At 33.3% G+C, this 22,911-nt stretch overlaps 2 protein-coding genes across 4 annotated transcripts in view; both read left to right on the top strand.

Moving 5' to 3' along the window:
* Nucleotides 1-14,453, top strand: part of LOC100373399 (glycerol-3-phosphate acyltransferase 1, mitochondrial-like) — a 49,598-nt gene extending 35,145 nt beyond the window's left edge. For all 3 annotated transcript variants that reach the window (XM_002731357.4, XM_085504175.1, XM_085504176.1), the window contains 9 exons: nt 1,881-1,994; nt 2,129-2,303; nt 4,179-4,249; nt 6,739-7,060; nt 7,952-8,094; nt 9,204-9,281; nt 9,505-9,618; nt 10,737-10,929; nt 11,644-14,453. In XM_002731357.4, the coding sequence (XP_002731403.1) occupies nt 1,881-1,994; nt 2,129-2,303; nt 4,179-4,249; nt 6,739-7,060; nt 7,952-8,094; nt 9,204-9,281; nt 9,505-9,618; nt 10,737-10,929; nt 11,644-11,819 (1,386 nt within the window). In that variant the 3' untranslated portion in view covers nt 11,820-14,453. The remainder of the gene's footprint in view (nt 1-1,880; nt 1,995-2,128; nt 2,304-4,178; nt 4,250-6,738; nt 7,061-7,951; nt 8,095-9,203; nt 9,282-9,504; nt 9,619-10,736; nt 10,930-11,643) is intronic.
* A 5,868-nt stretch (nt 14,454-20,321) lies between these two features.
* The window catches only part of LOC100373248 (complexin-like), a 54,399-nt gene continuing 51,809 nt past the window's right edge, over nt 20,322-22,911 (top strand). Inside the window, exon 1 of the mRNA XM_002731356.4 lies at nt 20,322-20,786. The gene's annotated coding sequence lies outside the window, so the exon portion shown is untranslated. The remainder of the gene's footprint in view (nt 20,787-22,911) is intronic.

Here is a 22,911-nt window from a genome sequence, read left to right as displayed (position 1 = left end):
ACAACGTTTTCAGATGTTTTATATAGTTCTTCTAGCTCCCCCTTTACACCCACACACACTCACTTCGTTGTTTTTTAAAAACTGTTTCAAACATGCAGCTTTTTTCTGGGGTTGTCTGCCTATCGTTCTTTTGACTTTTTATATTTTTTAGCTCCGCTGTCGACTTTGTCGAGCGGAGCTTATCATATGAGTGATTGTCCGGTGTCGTCCGTCGTCGTCGTCCGTCGTCCGTCGTCCGTGTCAATGTTTTACTTTTTCGACTTCTTCTTGAAAACTACAAGCCTGAATGCTTTGATACTTGGTGTATATGTACCTTGGGTAGACCTCTCTTAGGTTTGTTCATTTCATGTTGATATCTTCAATTCTCTAATTTTGGTGAATATTTTTGTCATTTTTGGTAAAAAGTGATATTTTCGACTTCTTGTTAAAAACCGCAAGTGCAATTGCTTTTGATATTACATATATAGGTACTACATGTGGACTGCTGTCAGATTTGTTCATTTTGTATTGATATCTTTAATTCTCTAATTTTGGTGAATATTTTTGTCATTTTTGGTAAAAAGTGATATTTTCGACTTCTTGTTAAAAACCGCAAGTGCAATTGCTTTGATATTACATATATAGGTACTACATGTGGACCTCTCTCAGATTTGTTGATTTTGTAATGATATCTTTAATTCTCTAATTTTGGTGAATATTTTTGTCATTTTTGGTAAAAAGTGATATTTTCGACTTCTTGTTAAAAACCGCAAGTGCAATTGCTTTTGATATTACATATATAGGTACTACATGTGGACTGCTGTCAGATTTGTTCATTTTGTATTGATATCTTTAATTCTCTAATTTTGGTGAATATTTTTGTCATTTTTGGTAAAAAGTGATATTTTTGACTTCTTGTTAAAAACCGCAAGTGCAATTGCTTTGATATTACATATATAGGTACTACATGTGGACCTCTCTCAGATTTGTTGATTTTGTAATGATATCTTTAATTCTCTAATTTTGGTGAATATTTTTGTCATTTTTGGTGAAAAGTGATATTTTCGACTTCTTGTTAAAAACCGCAAGTCCAATCGCTTTGATACTACATATATAGGTACTACATGTGGACCTCTCTCAGATTTGTTCATTTCGTGATGATATCTTCAATTCTCTAATTTTGGTGAATATTTTTGTCATTTTTGGTAAAAAGTGATATTTTCGACTTCTTGTTAAAAACCGCAAGTCCAATTGCTTTGATATTACATATATAGGTACTACATGTGGACCTCTCTCAGATTTGTTCATTTTTTAATGATATCTTTAATTCTCTAATTTTGGTGAATATTTTTGTCATTTTTGGTAAAAAGTGATATTTTCGACTTCTTGTTGAAAACTGTAAGTCCGATTGCTTTGATATTACATATATAGGTACTACATGTGTACCTCTCAGATTTGTTCATTTTGTGATGATATCTTCAATTCTCTAATTAATTTATTTTGGTGAATATTTTTGTAATTTTCGGTAAAAAGTGATATTTTCGAATTTTTGTTAAAAACCGTACGTCCGATTGCTTTGATACTATTCATATTGTTCATTTTCTAATGATGTCTTCAGTTCTTTAATTGAAATGTGCATTGCTAACAGCGGAGCTATCTCAGCCGATAGGCTGCTTGTTTCCTACCCTCACCTGTTGCTAGGTAGGTTATGTATGGCAAATAGAATAACACGAATCATGAATTGTGTCCCCCTCTAAGAATTTACTCTCACCATTTGAAGCAAATTCTCTTCAAACAATATTTTGGGCCTCACATGATTCAAGACAGTTCTCAGGAAAAAAACATTTTCATTGGTGTGAAAGTTTTTTTCTTACAAGATTTGTGAAATGTGTACTTTGCAGGGTAATCCTAAAGTAAAAGAGTCCTTTTTGTCTGCCATACATGGTGTATACAAAGTTCTTCGTGGTGACTATGGTACTGTCAGAGTGGGCTTTGCTGAACCTTTCTCACTCCAGGTTGGTACACATACATCACTATGCACACGACAATGTGTTAATCAATGCCCTTATGTTAATTGAATGAGATGTTATAATAAACCAGTGTGGAAATTATATATTTCCTCTGTAAATACTGATCTTTTGTTATGTAGGAGTACCTGCAATCTGCTCAACCGTACAGTCCATTATCAAGTGATCTGACTTGTAATGGTCCTCGAAGTCCTAAAATGAAGTCAGTTGGTAGTGATAACTCAATATATGGTACTGATATTGTGAGAGATGATCTCAGAACCGTTATTAAAGGATTAGCTGATCATGTTATCTATGGTAAGTTTGTATACTGCTATAGCAATTCAGAACTTGATTGGTTGCACCTTTGGGAGATCACATGGTGTGGATCTGTGTTTTGAGACAAATTACTCAAGAAGTAGATGAAAAATCAATATATCTCAGCTATGCTTTGGTCATCGTATCAGACATTTTCGGTGGGTCCCCATATGGTCTGGTACATTGCTGAATGAAATCAATGAACTGTATTTCAAAAATCAAGTCTGATCATTGTTCAACACAACTTGTTAAATCAATGTTCAACACAACTCAATAAATTAATGTTCAAGACAACACAATAAATCAATGTTCTACACAACTTGTTAAATCAATGTTCAACACAACTCAATAAATTAATGTTCAAGACAACACAATAAATCAATGTTCTACACAACTTGTTAAATCAATGTTCAACACAACTCAATCAATTAATGTTCAAGACAACACAATAAATCAATGTTCAACACAACTCAATAAATTAATGTTCAACACAACTCGATAAATTAATGTTCAAGACAACTCAATAAATTAATGTTCAAGACAACTCAATAAATTAATGTTCAAGACAACTCAATAAATCGATGTTCAACACAACTCAATAAATTAATGTTCAACACAACTCAATAAATTAATGTTCAAGACAACTCGATAAATTAATGTTCAAGACAACTCAATAAATCAATGTTCTACACAACTCAATAAATTAATGTTCAAGACAACTTGATAAATTAATGTTCAACACAACTCAATAAATTAATGTTCAAGACAACTCGATAAATTAATGTTCAAGACAACTCAATAAATCAATGTTCTACACAACTCAATAAATTAATGTTCAAGACAACTTGATAAATTAATGTTCAACACAACTCAATAAATTAATGTTCAAGACAACTCGATAAATTAATGTTCAAGACAACTCAATAAATCAATGTTCTACACAACTCAATAAATTAATGTTCAAGACAACTCAATAAAAAAATGTTCAAGACAACTCAATAAATTAATGTTCAAGACAATTCAATAAATTAATGTTCAAGACAACTCAATAAATTAATGTTCAAGACAATTCAATGAATTAATGTTCAAGACAACTCAATAAATTAATGTTCAACACAACTCAATAAATTAATGTTCAACACAACTCAATAAATTAATGTTCAACACAACTCAATAAATTAATGTTCAAGACAATTCAATAAATTAATGTTCAAGGCAACTCAATAAATTAATGTTCAACACAACTCAATAAATTAATGTTCAACACAACTCAATAAACTAATGTTCAACACAACTCAATAAATTAATGTTCAAGACAATTCAATAAATTAATGTTCAAGACAATTCAATAAATTAATGTTCAAGACAACTCAATAAATTAATGTTCAAGACAACTCAATAAAAAAATGTTCAAGACAACTCAATAAATTAATGTTCAACACAACTCAATAAATTAATGTTCAACACAACTCAATAAATTAATGTTCAACACAATTCAATAAATTAATGTTCAAGACAACTCAATAAATTAATGTTCAAGACAACTCAATAAATTAATGTTCAAGACAACTCAATAAATTAATGTTCAAGACAACTCAATAAATTAATGTTCAAGACAACTCAATAAATTAATGTTCAAGACAACTCAATAAATTATTAATGTTCAAGACAACTCAATAGTTCAAGACAACTCAATAGTTCAAGACAACTCAATAAATTAATGTTCAAGACAACTCAATAAATCAATGTTCAACACAACTTGTTAAATCAATGTTCTACACTACTTGTTAAATCAATGTTCAACACAATTCAGTGAATTAAATACTTGATTTGAGATGAAAAATGAAAAATAAGGAAGTCTGTTTTGTTTTTCAGATGCAGTCCATACACAGTCTATAATGAGTACCAATCTCTTGTCATTTCTACTTCTCACTAAGTTCAGACAGGTAAGTAGAAGCATCTCTCAATTTTCAACTTGAGGTCAATGCCATACAGAAGATGAAAAATGTTAAAGGCATTACACAATATTTCTGGAAACAAGCTTCTTAATTAGCAAAATTATTATTTCATATTTGTTTTGTTGTTGCATTGGTTTCTAAAGTAAAATTTTACTACGCAGTCATATCGTAACATCAAAGATGGAAAGGAAAGGTATATTAAGGGGAAAATTTCTGTCCGGCATTGTCGTCGTCGTTAATAATTGTTATTGTGTGCACAATAACTTTACTAATTCTATTCCAAACTTTATCAAACTTGGCCACCTTATTCATCAGTATAAAGTCTTCCCCAAGTATAAACAACAGATGTTCTGTATGAAAATATCATGCAAAAATTGAGAAAATCTGATAAAATATTTTGACAGGGAATACTAGACTGGGTTTTTAAAACCAACTCATGGAGAGAGTTTTTTCACAGTCTGATACACATTTGCAAACCTAAAATCTTTACAGAAAACAAGATAAGCACTCCCATAAATTAGGTGTCAAAATTTCTTTTATAATATTAATTTAAAAACGCACTTTAAAAACAAAGATTGCAGTGTTTGAAGATGTAGATTTTCAGGAGGCAAAAGTACTGTTGACTTCTCTCTCACTGGACACCAACTAACTATTTAAGTTGATTTGCATTACAAAGCACGACTTGCAACATGATAAAGGGCATTTTTTTTACTTTTCAAATAATACAGTAGTCACACTATGAATATAATAAGGCAGTTCATATATTATCTCAGTGAATCATTAATTTTTGGCAGACACCTATACAAAATACTTGGGCAAAAGTCAGCTAAGATTCTCCGATATCTTGCATGATTTATGAATCTATTCACGTCTAAATGCAGCACTTTTTTTCTGAGATGCGGCTCTTGTTTTTATTATAAAAAATCTAGATTACTTTGAATAAAGCAGGAATGTTTATGTATAATATTTCCATCTATCAAGGACATTCGGTAAACTGCTTTCTCACTGTTGTTTCAACTTCAAAACTTGTTTGTATTCAAAATTAATTATGACAATACACATTCAAATTGAAACAAACTATGATAAAGGGAATAATATTATATAACAGAGGGCAAGGTCACCAGAGTTCAACTATGTTGTTGAAAGAGCAATGTGCTGATATGATGCATTATAACATGTGCTCAGTAGGTGATCTTAAATGGAATAAATTCTGAAAACATGAAAACTACACTACTCTATGCACTGTAATTGAATTGGCATGTTGGTTTTTAGTTTAAATGTGTGTTTAGAATCCCCCCCCCCCCCAAATTACACACTGAAGCGCACTTACCGTATTTGCTCATCATAAGCTATGCATCTCAAACATATCAGGTACAGTCAGTCACAACACAATATTTCTGATTACGGTCACAATTTCCTAATTTAACTGCTCTATTAAGGTAGAGATGCATGTTCGTGGGCACTTGGGAGTGAAAATTTTTGTTTTTTGCTTTTTATTATCCAAACAGTCTTGGCTATAGACTGTTAAAATTGTGTAGAATTGTGAATAGTGGAACATACTCATAAAACGATTTTAAAATATAGATAACAGGTGCAAACATTCTCTCCTTTGAACGCTTAGAAAGATTTTGCAAGGCAGTACATAAATAATAAAAAAAAAAAACATTATTGAGATCTCCACATTATGCACTGTATTTAACTTTTTACAAAACGATAATACATTTAAATTGGAAACTGTAACAGCCATTTTAATTATGAGCATTAGCAAACTTCTTACTGAGTGAATTGTTATGCAAATTAGCAATTATCTCCGCTTCTTTTGAATGCACATTTCAGAACTTTAAAAAAAATAGCCTCTAGACACTTTGACCTTTTGTTTTGAAATTTTCACAAATGATTAACAATGTGTTTATCTTCAAAACGCTGTTGGGGCATTGTTTTTAGTTGAATAGTGTTACAGCAATCGTACAAACAACTAGCCTGGGTGTTAATTTATGCATAAACTTGAAGTAGTGAAATTTGAGCTGCTGCCCTACAAAATTGACAACTGATAGACAGTTTTCAAGACGGCGCTTTCTTTATAGTAAACAGATGTACCCAAAAACCAATTTTGACAGGAAACAGAAGCATGGTTTAGAAGCTATTTTTTTTAAATCACTTTTGACCAAAAAAGCACATTTTTGTGCATATTTCAAACTACAGTGTCCGTAAAAATAAAATACGAACAAAACTTTAAAATTCATACAATAAGCATTCCGAAAATATATAGTTTTATGGACAAGGGAGGTCATCTTGTTTTCCTAATTAACTAATTAAAATACTTGTCCGGTAAACTGCATCTCTACCTTAAGTTCATTTTTAGACTTGAGCACAAGCCCTATAATGCTATAATTATTTTCAATGTGTAAGCAGATAAGGTATAGATTATTTAATGAAGTGCGTTTCTAAATCTTGATGACTGTGTGCTTTCTTGGCAGGGTGCTACGATAGATACAATATCTGAAAGCTTTGAATCTGTACGTCAACAAATCATAGCTCATGGACGTGATGTGGGTTTCAGCGGCAAGGCTGCAGCCATTGTCAACTATGCAAGTCATCTCCTAGGAGACAATCTAGTGTCCAGAAGGAAAGGCAAGATTACGGATAAAGCTGTTAGTGATGCTGATGAAAAAGAATGTGTGATGGGTGGACCAACAGGAAATGATATGTTGATACCTAATACATGCTTGCCAGATATTTTTGAGCTATCCTACTACAGTAATCCTGTGATATCTGTGTTCTTGATGGAAGCAGTTATTGGTGAGTTCAGCTATCATTGTCTTTATGTTAAGTGATCAAATTGATCTTGTGGTTTAACCCTGTTTCCACATGTATCTCTGACATGCTTTGACATTCAGACTTCACATTCAGACTTTGCATATACATCATAACGATCAAACTTCATATATTCATTGTGTCACATATATGCACATGCTTTTGTTTGACAGAGTGATTAAAGATAGAAGGATAGCAGCAATTTTAATGTAAAAAAATTATCAAAATCAAGCATTTTTGCCATTCTAGACCTAGCTTAATAATACATGTACATAGCCAACTACTCAATTATAGGGACAGGAAACTGTGACACACATCAAAAGGAATGGATTACCCTGCCACTTCTCTTTGTATGTCATGTTCTATTACATATAACCAAATAAGACTTTTTCAGAACTACAATTAATGAAAGGTACTTTATCCAAAACATCTGGCTGTACTTGTGTGATGCAATTTTCTAATGTAATCACGCACATAGAACCTTCAAAATCACATTTGAATTCCGAATAAAAACCACATTTGCCAGTGTCTGTAGTGTTTTTGGTTTGATTAACTCATAGCTAAGTATTTTAAGTCAATAACTTTACATGATATCAGTGGAATCTTGATTTATCGCATATCACCATGATATTTGCTACCTGATTTCCTTATCTACCTTAGACATTGCATAATTATTGTTATTACAATAATTATTAAAGTAATAGGAGTTGCTTGTTTGTTTGTTTTTGAATAAAAAAAATATGAAAAGTACTTGCTGCAAAGATCTGAATGTAGGAAAAATATAGTAGATAGTGTATGGATGCAGCTTCTATTAAAACTTATGAAATCATAATAATATCAGTTTTTCAGTAATTGATTTTGTTTGTTTGTTGACAGCCACTGCCATTAGTGCTGTGAGTGAGCATAATTTACAAATACAACATGGTCATGAAGACTACATTACAGTATCAAGAGATGCCTTGGTACACAAAGCTACAGAACTATGTGATTTACTGCAATTCGAATTTACATTTATTCCAGTAAGTTGCTTTACTTTCTAATAAATTTAAATGAGAACTTGAGTATTCAGGAAAAACTATGTTGCATTCAAAATAGTTGATGTTACGTTTCGGAATATTTTTTTTTTAGATTTGCTGTGAAGTGCAAATTATCACTACAATAAAAAAAAGATAATAATAAGGTTGTAATGAGAATACAGTGGCCCCTCGCTAAGTCGCGGGTGTTGGGATCCAAGCAAAAACCGCGACTTATCGAGGGCCGCGACTTACCGAGGGACGTCGTGAAAGAGGGAGGTCGTGCATTGAAAAACATATAAAAAGCACATATAAACCCTCGGTTTAGTTAATTGATGTATCATCACATTTGCCATCGCAAGAACCACCCTGAACTGGCCTCAAATTCAAAGTCGTCATATCTGAGTTGTATGCTTTGCATTGGGTGATGGGACCAGATAGTGGAGTTCCGGGAGACCGTTCTTAAAGAAACGTAAACAGCTTTATCGGTGTCATCATTGTCGGACACTTTCGCTTGTTTTTCTGTTCAGTCCCGCCTCTTGGTCAACTTTGAAAACAAATTTACTTTTCATTTTTTTACCCACCCACGAATAGTGGGCTCAACCACGTGCAACCCTTAACTTGGTTTGACACGGTCGATCGCCGTGAATTTATGGCGTACGAACAGGCTGTATAGCTTTCGCTTTGACATGCTGCTCAATTGAGAAATAGAGATCAGAATTCTATGAATTCAACTCATTGTAGCGAGTTTTTGTAGAGGTATACCAAAATGGGACCGGCCAAGAAGTACGTACGGTCACTACTCGACACCCCTGTTGACACCTTGAGTAAGGCCGCCGTCACCCATTGCATCTCAGCAATTGACGGACAGTAGGTGTTAAGTTGTCTCTTTAACGGTTAGTTAAAAACACTATGCCACGAAACATTAGTCTTTGTCAAAACACAATAGAAATTTTGGGAGCCATCCAAGTACCCGCGACTTAGCCGAATCGCGACTTACCGAGGCGCGACTTAGCGAGGGGCCACTGTATTGTGCTGCTTTTATGCAGTATTCATATAATATTCTCATAGTATAATAGTAAATGATTGTGATGTTTTCTGTATTTTCTTGCTAGCCATGTGGTAGTCTACAAACCATTATCATTGATGCATTGGAACGTTTAACATCATCTGAAATCATCCAACATGAAGAGGTAAGTATATTCATGATGCACATTACAGTAGCTTTCATGTGGTCAAGTCACAGCTGTAATAAGACATTCCTCTGAGATATCTACTGGTTCCCACATATGTAACATATTTGCTCTATTAGAGGCGCATCTCTAATACACCAAAACATACCTCTCCATTTACATAAGCATATACATTATTAATAGAAACAAATATGGTTTTCATACTTTGATTTTTACTGTTTAGCCAAATTCAACTTGTCTGAATAGCCAAGAGAAAAGCTGGGCTGATAGATTGGTATCAAGTACATCATGGAAAGATGAAGATGATGAACAAATACAGCCAGATCAACTGTTGAGGGTCAGTAACAACCAAATAGTCACAATCCAAAGATTGTTATCCAAATGGGGACTCATGGTGCCTGCATTTACTCAGACATGCATTACTTTTATATACATTCAGTGGTTCATATTTGTTTCTTTGCATGTCTATGTCCAATTATTATATTCCTTTTATAAAGTTTGGTCAAAACTTAGGTGCTTGCATTCATATATATATTTTTCATTGTAATATTTCATAGTTTATGTGTTCACTTGGTTTATCAAATTTGTTTTATATTATGGAACAGATGGCTTCGTTGTAGGCATTTCATACAGTACCCAGAATGTGTGGTCTACTTGTTCTACACTAACATCGTGTATGCTTGCTGTATGAAAGTTGTGTGTTTGTAAAATGAACATAGCTATTTGATTGGTTGAATTATTATTAGTATGCTGAAAAACAAAATTACATGAGACACTGGGTGAGGGGGCAGTTGAATGTAAATGGTAATACCGATGGAGCAAGTGTTTGTAGTGTAATACAGAGCTAAACATTGAGGTTGACATAATTGTATTGTTATTTAAAATAAAAAATCATTGATTATTGGTCAGCTAATTTATTCACTTGAAACATGTTTGCTTGGGGGTTTGTGATTGGCTGCCATTTAAATGTCTTTAATTTAAAATCTGTTGTGGGTGGAAGGTCTATATATCGCAAACTGACTAGAGCTTAATGCTGCAATAGAGGATACATATAAGAGATATTCTATCACATTGCTTGTTTCAAGTTTTGTATGAATACAATGCTTATTAAAAAGTAACAAATTATAGAGTGACATTTAAGGTAGAAGCCTACTCATAATTTTTGAGAAAGTTGGTTGTAAAACATATGACAATGTTCATTGGTTTATTATGGAACACATTGGAGCTACTGTCCCATGACACCATAAAATAGCATTCTTTTGTGTGTTACAGTGACAGATTCTGAGAAACTTTCTCGAAAATTAGGATGGTGACCCCCAATTTTTTTTGTCAATATTCCTATATTGCCCAATTTAAAATCCTGATTTTTAGTGGTAAGCCCCATCAGAAAATTTGCAGAGCAGTTAAATTTAATCCAGGAACTAAACCCCAAAACTCCTTGTATTGATTCTACAGATCAGTTTATCTGCTGAACATGTTGACAAATTGACATTCCTGCAAAGCATGCTGGGACCATTGATAGAAAGTTATTGGATTGCTGCATGTAATTTAATACGTTTAATGGATAGAGATTTACCTGAGGCTGAGTATACAAGTAAACTTCTATGCTTTGCCAAGGAACGAGTCTACAAAGGTCTCTCTAGCTATGGTGAGCTGTGTATTTATTACTTACAACAATGGTTAATATTATTCACACTTATAATGATTAGTGTGAAATAACACTGATATGTTACAGTAAACATGATATTCACAGTAAACGTCATGATATTCCCAGTAAACATCATGATGTTCACAGTAAACGTCATGATGTTCACAGTAAACGTCATGATGTTCACAGTAAACATCATGATGTTCACAGTAAACGTCATGATATTCACAGTAAACATCATGATGTTCACAGTAAATGTCATGATATTCACAGTAAATGTCATGATATTCACATTAAACGTCATTATATTCACATTAAACGTGATGTTCACATTAAACATGATATTCACATTAAACATCATGATGTTCACATTAAACATCATGATGTTCACAGTAAATGTCATGATGTTCACATTAAACATCATTATATTCACATTAAACGTCATGATGTTCATAGTAAATGTCATGATGTTCACAGTAAACGTCATGATATTCATAGTAAACGTCATGATGTTCACAGTAAACGTCATGATATTCATAGTAAATGTCATGATATTCATAGTAAACGTCATGATATTCACAGTAAACGTCATGATATTTACAGTAAATTCCATCATTTTATTGGTGTTCAAACTGTATACAGAAAAAGCAAATCATGTGGTGGTATCTGAGAATAGTACAGTATGTATTATTTTATTGCATTTTTTTTTCACAGCTGAGAGTTGTGCACTGGAAACCTTGAAGACAACAATACGACTGTTTATTCACTGGAAAGTACTTGATGTATACCACGATGCAGCCAATAAGAAAATGATCCAGCTCAAAGAATCTTACAGGGAAGAAGAGAAATTAAACGCACTCATTGACAAAATAGAAGATTTCAAATTATAGAGAGATACATTGCATCAGTGAGTAATACGTCCTACGATATCATTTTATACTAAATTTGTTTAGATGAAATGTACATTGTTATAAAAAAAACTTATGGATTTATGATCTTGGAAATCTTTGGAATGTAATTTTTTGTTTTCTTTTTCTTTTGTGTACATAGGTTGAACTATTTCTCTTTATTTGTTTATATCAAAAAAATAGTAAGGTGAAAGTATTCATGAAACACAGCTTCTTTTAGTATATTAACCTCATATTTCTTTGCTTTGGGAATATTAGTCGCGATCAGATGAAGTTAAACTGTGCCTAGCCAATAGGGCTGTGTTGCCAAGATTTCATTTTCCTGAGGGTAATGTCCCAATCTCCTGTTACTCTGCTAGAATCGCTATAGTATAGTATCAGCTTGTACCACTTGGTGATACTGTAAAATGACTAATTTTCACCGGGTTTAAATTTCACTGATTTAGCGTTTCAGGCATATTTAGTTGGTTTAAAATTCACGGTTTTATTATTTGAATAATGTGTTCTATGCTCAATTTTACATATTCACTGGATTTTAATTTTCGCATTTTCCAGTCAGCGAAAAAAGCCAAATTAAAACCCAGTGAATAATTAACCCCTTTACAGTACCTTATCAAGAATGTTACTAACTCATTTTTTTCAATACACGAGATCAGTGTAACAGATGCATTATCACTCACAAATTTAGAAAATAATAGGTTAAAAATTGTAATGGGTTGAGAATAATAGGGACTATTCACTATCATTTGAGGTTTGCAATGCAATGTATTTCATCATCAAGGTACTGAGCAGTGTACTGTATTTGCTCTATTAGAAGCACATCACCCATAAAAACATATATATACCCAAAATTGCATTTATTGTTTACTGAATCAATATTATATTCCTTGTTTTGACCATAGAAATACACTACTAATAGAACAAATACAGTATGTCCTTTATTTTGTACCAGGTACCTACATATGCTGTAGAGCTACCCATTAAAGACAAATTGTACAGTTTCAATATATGTATACAAAGTGTATATTTTTCACATCTCTCACAGTATTTTCTGTGTCATTTTGTTATATTTGAATTATTAATAATTAAACAAATTGCTATATTCAAAGATTTGTTCATGATTTATCTTGATTTGTTTCAGTTGAAAAGACAGTTATCAATAAAAGTACATGGCATTCTAGTTTGATGAAATATTCTAAACAAGTGAAAAAAAAACTTATCTTTGCAAGAATTATATTTCAGATCAGGTTTTTTTTCGCATTTTACTGAAAATGTTAAAATGCATGGAATTTAGAATTCAAAATATACCTTTGTTATTATGTGTTGCTGATACTCTTACATTAAGTATGCCTATAACCATGGTAACTGATTTATAATAGATGTAATTAACAATATGTTAAGTTTTAAAGATATCGGTATTCTAGCAATATCAAATGCCCAAATCATGATGGAGAGATTTTGCAAATAGTTTGCGTTTCTGCATTTACGCAACACATTGTATGAATTTGAATTGTCAACCAGTGAAAGAAGAAATGTTGGCTACATAAAAGCAAGCAGGTTGTAGTTTCATATGCATACAATAAACTAAAGATTTGTCAAACTCTGACACAACCATTAAAAGAAGGTGTATAAGAACAAAAATCACTGTGGAAACACAAAATTCTTGGCCACTTAGATTTAGTTATGAAATGCACCAGTATGTTGGGGGTTCCAGAGCTCAATTTGACTTTAAGTTTTGTTCATTCAGACTTCAATTTTAACCAGAATGTAGTTTAAACTACTTGTAAATGTTTCATATTCATATAGGATTTGTCTTCTCAATTATTTTGATAAATTCATATTTTACATTAAAATATATATCTTGAATACCAGGGTATTAACTCAGAGTTTAAATAGTTAAGCATTGTTGGGAAAGTTTATTTTTTTAATATTTTTTTTCCCCTCTTGAATTTCTTCTCTGTAAAACTCTTTGCATTGTCTCTCCCTTTCCACTTATTAAAGAGACCCAAAGGGTGCCCCTTACAAGGGAGTTACTGAATTCAAAAACTTGTGTAGTAAAATGTATGTTGTAACAGATCATGCAGAAAACTTGGTTTCTTTTTTTTCTACCTGGGTCAGTATGTGATCACAAATGATGTGTCATTCTTATTTGGAAATGGAGCTAAAGTAATGTATAGACCTTAGTTGCAATAGCCAATGAGATCTAGTTCAGAACGAGCCAACCATGCATTTGTTTTTCGCCCACAAATAGTGTTTTCTACTCCCTTTTGTTGTCATGTGTACTCTTCCACTGATCTATGTTATTGGGAACAGTAGATATGATGAAGAGGAGAGAATGATACACTAAGCCAAAACCAAAACCAAGTCACATGGTTCTCTTTCTCAACTTGATACATGCCTAATAGTGTGAATACTAAGCTCCTTTAGAATGTGTTTCTCTCTACATATTATACAGCTGTTTGTTGTCATAAAGTATTATAATTTATTCATAAAATTGTTTATTTTGTTGGGTGAGGGCGATGATGCCAAATGTTTTGTAGTATTATTTTACATTGAGTGTTGATTTTTTTTTGTATGACATCTATATAAAACTGAAATAAAAACAGTTGAATTGAGGATTTGTTTCTTGTGTATTTGAAGCATTATATATTGTAATTTAATTTTGTGAAAAACAAAAGTCAAAGTCAGGGGAAATTGTGTCACAGTAACGCAAGTTACAGTGTGCCGTAATTTGGCGATATTGCACTGGTTACTTGCATCCTACCATATTAGGAAATGCAAATTCCAAATATGGAATGATTACATGCATAAACTAATAATAAAAACAAACATGGCAGCCTCCAGGGTTTGACTTGACCCCACACAAAAGTTCGCTAAATCTGTTAAACTTTTTGAATTCTTCCATTTCCATGATGTATCATTGGGGGGAGAAGATGTATAATAATAAGGTTATAACTCCGCTGCGCGTCTGTTGATACTCCTGCTGTACTGTACTGTCTTCATGCATACTTTTTGGTATCCTCATAATAACCTCTTATTAAGATATTGCCCAAATCAGGCTAATGTGGGTTAGACCATCCAGGATCAACTGAATATGGCGCCCTCTAGTGGCCAACCTGGCTTAGCACCCTTGGTGAATCTACATGTACTACCAACACTAGTTTGTTTTTTCCCTGGGGTTGATGACCATGTTCAACCAGGGTGAACTATGACCGACCATGGTAATTTGTGTCATTTAACGAGTATGGACATATGAAATTAACTATCAGGTGAACTATGACCGACCATGGTAATTTGTGCCATTTAACAAGTATGGACATGTGAAATTAACTATCATGGTCATGACCAGAGAAATTGTGACATTACTGTGACCTCACAGAACAGAATTGGCCATATACGACAAATATTTGCCTTATTTGTGCTGTGTATCTGTTACCAAGATAACTGAAACACTTTGCTTGCAGCAGGATACATGTCAACAAAGTCTCCGCTGCGGGAAGATATTTTGCAGATGAAGATTCAACTAATACCTTTTATTGCTTTTGTTCTATCTTGTAAACGATTATCATGTCCTTCCTGCAAAACTCTATTGTGCTATTGGGTGATGGTTACATGCTCCATCTGCCCTCCTTTCACATTATTGTATTTTCAGCTGGGGGCTATTTTGTGCCGCTTTCTGTATTCATTTTCATTACAACCCAGGTGAGTATTATCTTGTGGCCTTCTTGTGTTGTATTGTTTCTTGGCATGTTCTTATCACTTATAATTGCTTCATGTAGTTTTACTATTTCTGAATGTACAATATTATATTCTCACAGTAAGTTGGATACTTTAGGATACTAAATTTAGAATCTGTTAATCCATGTATCATTTGCTGCAAGAAGCTGTACATTTGTACACACCATTTTAAAATTGATATATTACTCCTGTATTACTCTTGTATTACTCTTGTATTACTCCTGTATTACTCTTGTATTACTCCTGTATTACTCTTGTATTACTCCTGTATTACTCTTGTATTACTCCTGTATTACTCTTGTATTACTCTTGTATATCTGACTCCTTTTCAGAAATGTCTCTGCTTTCACTCCTTCATACTGCATTCACCACAGTTGCCATGGTGATTACAAATTGCTTAGGGATGAACGCAATGCATGTTAACTACTGAACAAATTAAACAATTTTCTGCTCTCTCAAACACCTTGGAATGAATTACAAACAGCAAATAAAATGTATACAATGACATGAATTTATTAGTCAGTTCTATAAACTTCAATGCTGTGGATCACATTGCAAAGGTATATTAGGCCTGTGATTCTTTTTCAATTGGCTAATTCAAATTTTGAATTAAATTAGATATTCTGTGTTTTTTTCTTCGTGCACCTCCAATACTGTATTATCTGACTCAAACACTCATATATATTGCCAGTCTAAAAAAAAGTCTAGATATATTCCAGAATATTATTTAGACAATCATGCCAGTTGATTAAAACATGAGTATCAATGGAGTTGTGAAGATAAAAGGGTGATTGAGGGGTCAATGAGAAAGGAACAACATACACGACTGACCAAAAATACCTTGATAATGACCGAGTCTGATTATATCAGATGGTCTAACACTTTCCCGAAATGTGTGAGTCTGAACAATCAGCAATTGGTTATAATTGATTGGTTAACTTCTGACAAAAAAACATAGTAACTTCTCTCAATTGTGTATAAAGTTTTAAAACAATTATTGATATTTTGTTTTTTATGTTATAATTTGGTCAGAGTTCCATGTAATGCAAAAAAAGTTGTGTCGAAAGTTGATAAACGTTGGGTGGAAAGTTTGCATAGTTAAGTAAAATGTTGAGGAATTTGAGCAGGATGTCGGGAAAGTTGTTTGGAAAAAAGACGCTGAAGTTGCATGGAAGTTGGTAAAGGTGAGTTTCGGAAAAGGTTCACAGGACGTCTGTAAAGTTGCATGGAAAGTCAAAAAAGAGACACGGAAAGTAGGTCAAAACGGCGTGCATATAAAGTCGGTAAAGTTACTTGCAAATTTAGTATTGTTTCATGGAACGTCGGTAAAGTTGCATGGAAATTCGCTAAAATCATTGAAAGTTGGTAAAGTTATATGGAATTTCGAGAAAGTTGCGTGTTAGAAAAGAAGTGTATAGAATGACAGTAAAGTTGCGTTGAGTTTCATAAATATCGTTCGGAAAATTGCCTAGAATGTCTTAAATCTGCCTGAAAGAGGCAAAAGTTGTGTGGAAGACTTACACAAGTGTCTAGAAAGCTGCTAAAGTTTTGTGGACATTAGTAAACATTCTGTGAAATATTGTAAAAGTTACTAGTATCAGGAACGTTGTAAATGTTTTGATACAAACCGACACATTTTCATGGTAAGCTGTGAAAGTTGGTAGGAAAGTCGACAAAATTGCCTGGAAACAGTAACTGTTGCGTGGATTGTCGTAAAAATACTTTTCAAAGTCCTAACACTTGCGTGTGAAGTCGAAGAAAAAAGGTTATAATTTGAAAAGGTTACATGCCATACAGGTGACCTTTTCTGGAAAGTTGTTTATAGTTGCCTTGAATGTCGTGAAGTCTGTGTGGAAAGTTGTTTATAGTTGCCTTGAATGTCGTGAAGTCTGTGTGGAAAGTTGTTTATAGTTGCCTTGAATGTCGTGAAGTCTGTGTGGAAAGTTGTTTATAGTTGCCTTGAATGTCGTGAAGTCTGTGTGGAAAGTTGTTTATAGTTGCCTTGAATGTCGTGAAGTCTGTGTGGAAAGTTGTTTATACATGTAGTTGCCTTGAATGTCGTGAAGTCTGTGTGGAAAGTTGAGTAGAAAATCGATGACAATGTCTAAAAGTTGCATGGAATATGTAAAAGTTGCGTCGAATGTCGTTAAAATTGCCTCGAAATTCGTAAAAGAACTAAATAGGTCGACAAATTCACCTCAAAAGTTGAAATATTGTCTGAAAACCGAAGACAAAATAAACATTGGATGGCAGTAGATGGTTGTACAGTTTGTTTGTGACGTCATCAAGGCTGTTTAGAAAGTCGATAACATTGTTGTAAAGTCTACCAATTGGCTGGAATGTCAAAAACATAATTAGAAATGTTAGAAAAAAATTACACAAAAGTTACCAGGAACGCCGTATAAGATTCATGGAAAGTCGTAAAAGTCACATGGAACGTTTTTAAAGTTGCATTGAAAATTGCAAAAAGTTGCCTGCGGGATGTCGTAAAATCTTGCTGAAAAATCGAAAATGTTATCTGGTAATTTATAAAAAGTGCTTGGAAAGTCGTAAAAGTTTCCTTGGAAAACCTTGAATGTTTTCCTAGAAAGTTCGAAAAAAAAATACAGTGAATGTCGAAAATGTGGCTGAAAGGTTAGCGGATTATTCGTAAAAGTTACATGTAAAGTCGAAAAAGTGTATCCAGACAACGCATTATGATATACATTGTATACGGAAAACAAATGCGGCCAAGAATCGATCATTTGATACGGGATGCTACAAATGACGGCAGTGTTATCAGCAAGATTACGATCAATGCTAATTAAGTAGTAATTAGATATTTTAGCAATGACATTCAGTTAGTGTTTCGTTAGTGTGCTGGGCTTACGTGGAGTTGATTCATTTGTACATTAAAATGTCATATAGTTTATTACATTCCATGATTTACTATGAACCTTATTGAATAATACACATCTATTCCTCATTCGGTATACTACTCTGTTTGTTAGAAGTTCAATATTGTAGAACACTGAGTTTACCTGTTTTAGTCATGTGATCACAGTACGAATGCTTGTATTTTGGGAAATCATATTTTTAGTGGGCCAGATGTACAATTCTGGGACGAAATTAAAGCAGTTGAAAAAAACGTATATATTATAATATTACAGTACATGAAATGGACTAATTGGGACATTTTTGTAGTCCCCGTTTCAGGCGCAGCCTGAAAGGCGGACTATTAATTTTTATTTCCAGTTTCCGTCTGTAACGTCTCTAACATTTTCTCAGAAATTCTGCAGCAGATATCGATGAAACTTGGCAGGGTGATGAACAAGTCTCTGCTGAACATGCACGTCATTTTTTTCCCAGATCTGAAAATTCTAAGTGGGTCTTTTCATAATTTTCATTCAAAACTACCTCTTCCAACACCACTGAGAGAACAGCTGAGCATGCTCAGAATAAATAATTAGCTTAGATTGTAATGCTATGGGTTTTTAGTGATGTCATGACCTGGTTATGAATTTGATCTGAATTGGTGAGAGATGGGTGATCGTACCATTACCAATCTCAGTGGAAACTGTAGAGGAATGTGAGGGCTACATTTTGTTGGGAATTATAGTGGCGATACTGAAACAAACCCAGGTCCTGGTAATATACAAAGACCTGAATTTACAAAGAAGTGAAGTTGTTATTAAAGGTACATCAAAGTTTACTCAGATTTATGAATGCAGTTTCTTGAGCATGTATGAGACATAGTTTGGTTGCACTTGTGTACTCTAATATTTTGGACCCGGTCAATAAAAGTTTTCAGTTATCAAATTAAGGGAAATCACTTTATGATGAGTTGTACCCACAATTGTTGGCAGATGTTCCATGTATTATTTTAACATGAGTATTTTATAATTAGATGACGGGGACTGTGACATCCATGTCTTGTTATTTATTTATTTGAATTGACATTATTCATTTATTTGTACAAGTCAAGATTTTTTCGATGACTTCCTCCTTGTTTGTCAGTGTGAGTCTCGTCTGGTTTAGCGTAACACTTTATGGCTCAGACTCGTATGACTCTAGCACTGCGTACATGGACTGTGTTGGGGATTAGTGTCATAATACGGACAGATGATCCCCCACAGCCATGCACAGTGACCTTAAAGGGGACTGTGACATTCATGCCTTGTTTTTTATTAAAATGAATTTACGTGAATAATAATGAACCCCCAATAGCACCACATTGGATGAGGAGGGTGAAGCCGAACACATTACTGCGTCTAGACCCGTATTCAATATGATGATGATGATGTGTGTGTTGGGGGGTTACGGATCAACCAGTTACAACACAGCGTTTCAATAATACTATTATGATATATATTTAAGATGGATGTTATTCTGTTTATGATTTTTGTTCTTTATTACGGTTATTTATGGTTGGTGAGTTATTACATTTATGATTAAAAGTAAAAAAGAAAAAAAAACTTACATCCTAGATTAGGAAATCATTTGATATCCTGGATGAACAAATCATATAAAGGCAATACTAATGGTGAACTTGAAGTCTGAAAATGACTCACACTTGACGGACAACTTAAAGTCTGACAGAAAGGCTATACATTCAAATAAAAAATATTCAAGAAAATGAGGAACTACTAGTATAAATCTATTTTCGGGGGCGCCCCCGAGAATTCATTCTGTTAGTGCAAGACGGCGCCACCAACGTCGTGTTTACATTGAGCTGTTGCGCATGTGTAAGACCGGATTGAATGGGGATGAGATAGGGAATGATTTCAGATCGGAAAGTGGGAAAAGTGGCCTGGGGCCTGTATTTGATTTTATAGGTAATTCCATTGCACTTGGTGGCGTAGCAGCAAGCCTGAGTGATCAGTCGTTGTGAACAACTGCGGAACCTTGTCAACAACTGCTGGGAAAACACGATCGTTTTGAACTCTCCAAGACGGATCTCCGGGAAACTGTACGAGTAAGAGGGATTAATACGGTTACGTACGTACGTCTCAATATTGAAACCACTCAATTTTGGTTGCTCGTTTGTTTTCTCTTGAAGTATTAGAGGTATATTGAAGCCCCACATTCACATCTTATCGGTATTCAACGTCAATATTTTCAAGACAGACAGCCAGCCAGCGAGTAAGAGTATTTGTCATTCAAGAAGTGTTTTGAAATCTCTTCCTCGGGGCCGTTGATCAAAGGTGTTTCTCTGAATATTGCTGGTGTACGGTAAGTCACATATTATCGTCAAAAATATTTCTCAAATTTCATTATTATATTTTAGAGTAGTTCCCACTCAGTGTGCGTTATAAGTATTTGCTTAGCAACGGTGTGACGGTGAATTACAAATTAAATCGAGGCATAATTAAAACCATTTTGATTAAAAGGTACATGTAGACGTATTTGTTTCTCCTAAAATCGTCATCAAATACAATGCGTGGACTTATTAATGCGGTAAAGAATTGATAGATAATAGTTTAATCAGTACAAGACGGACGTGTTTTCAGTGTCTTTTATCATATTGTAATTTGTGTTTTGTTAATTTGTTGTCTGTCAAACGAATCAGTAATTTCTGCACAAAATAATTATTACTATATTAATGATATATCCTTTTGATTATTATGATCCATATAAATATTATGATAATGGTATTTGTTTCTAAAGTGAAAAAAATTAGCATTTTCTTCAAGTATTTTTTTAATTCTATTTTTTAAGGTGTTGCCATTGTTGCCTGGCGGTTGATTAATAATCATTGGCCTTCTATTGTGTTCGTTTCTTTTGTACTGTCAATGTCAATGTTGTGCTGTGAATAAAAATGCTGATCAACACATTCAGCAACATAACATACTAAGTTAGTTGCCGAATGAAGTCCTAGACGTTATTATGGTCTGTAGTGAGTGAATAGATTTGATTTACTTTACGCTTTTATCGATCCTTAACAATCACTGTCAGATTAGATCCTTTCTCCATCTGACCTTGTTCATAACATTTTATTTCCATTCAAAATATTCTTGATTTTGACCCAAATTTATAAAATGAATACGTGAATCAGAATTTCAGTCATTTTGAGGATTTGAAATTTTCTAAAAATATGATAAAATTTTGATGAAAATTCCTGTAAATAAGAAGCATAAACATATTAGGAGTTGTCTAATTTAAAATAAAATGTAAAAAACTAAATTTACTCTTACAAAACAGAATTAGTCATTTTATGTATAGACTGTATTAATTACACAAATGTACTGAAATCTGCAGGCATATTAAAATATAGGGATCTTATGCATTCACAGCAGACAGCTGTGTCACCCTGTCATATCGCATAATATAAAACACAAAGAAACAATTCAACTGAAAAAAAATGAGAATTTAACCAGAATTAAAGTCATTTGTTGTTTATACTATTATATTTTCTTGTGTGACTCTGTCTAGCACAGTGATTATTAAATTAAATGTGGAGGAATGACTTCCCAAACACATAGTACTAAACCAACTCTATCAGTGAATCTGTTATTTGTCAGTTTAGGTGCCTAGTTGTAATGCCTGGGACAAAGCTGTTGACTTGTGCATTTTTAAAACATGTAGGTGTAAACTCTTATAATTAAATTAAATATTGCATATACTAAGACAAAAATGTAGCTAGTTTATATATCTAGTAACATATTTCAAAAATATCAATTTTTTTAGCTCCGCTGTCGACTTTGTCGAGCGGAGCTTATCATATGAGTGATTGTCCGTCGTCGTCCGTCTCCGTCGTCCGTGTCAATGTTTTACTTTTTCGACTTCTTCTTGAAAACTACAAGCCTGAATGTTTTGATACTTGGTGTATATGTACCTTGGGTAGACCTCTCTTAGGTTTGTTCATTTCATGATGATATCTTCAATTCTCTAATTTTGGTGAATATTTTTGTCATTTTTGGTAAAAAGTGATATTTTCGACTTCTTGTTAAAAACCGCAAGTGCAATTGCTTTGATATTACATATATAGGTACTACATGTGGACTGCTGTCAGATTTGTTCATTTTGTATTGATATCTTTAATTCTCTAATTTTGGTGAATATTTTTGTCATTTTTGGTAAAAAGTGATATTTTCGACTTCTTGTTAAAAACCGCAAGTGCAATTGCTTTTGATATTACATATATAGGTACTACATGTGGACTGCTGTCAGATTTGTTCATTTTGTATTGATATCTTTAATTCTCTAATTTTGGTGAATATTTTTGTCATTTTTAGCTCCGCTGTCGACTTTGTCGAGCGGAGCTTATCATATGAGTGATTGTCCGTCGTCGTCGTCCGTCGTCGTCCGTGTCAATGTTTTACTTTTTCGACTTCTTCTTGAAAACTACAAGCCTGAA

The sequence above is a fragment of the Saccoglossus kowalevskii genome, chromosome 10, assembly GCF_978046115.1.
Source record: "Saccoglossus kowalevskii chromosome 10, keSacKowa6.1, whole genome shotgun sequence".
Lineage (NCBI taxonomy): Eukaryota > Metazoa > Hemichordata > Enteropneusta > Harrimaniidae > Saccoglossus > Saccoglossus kowalevskii.
The sequence above is the reverse complement of the archived record's forward strand: the minus strand, read 5'-3'. Positions and strand labels throughout refer to the sequence as shown.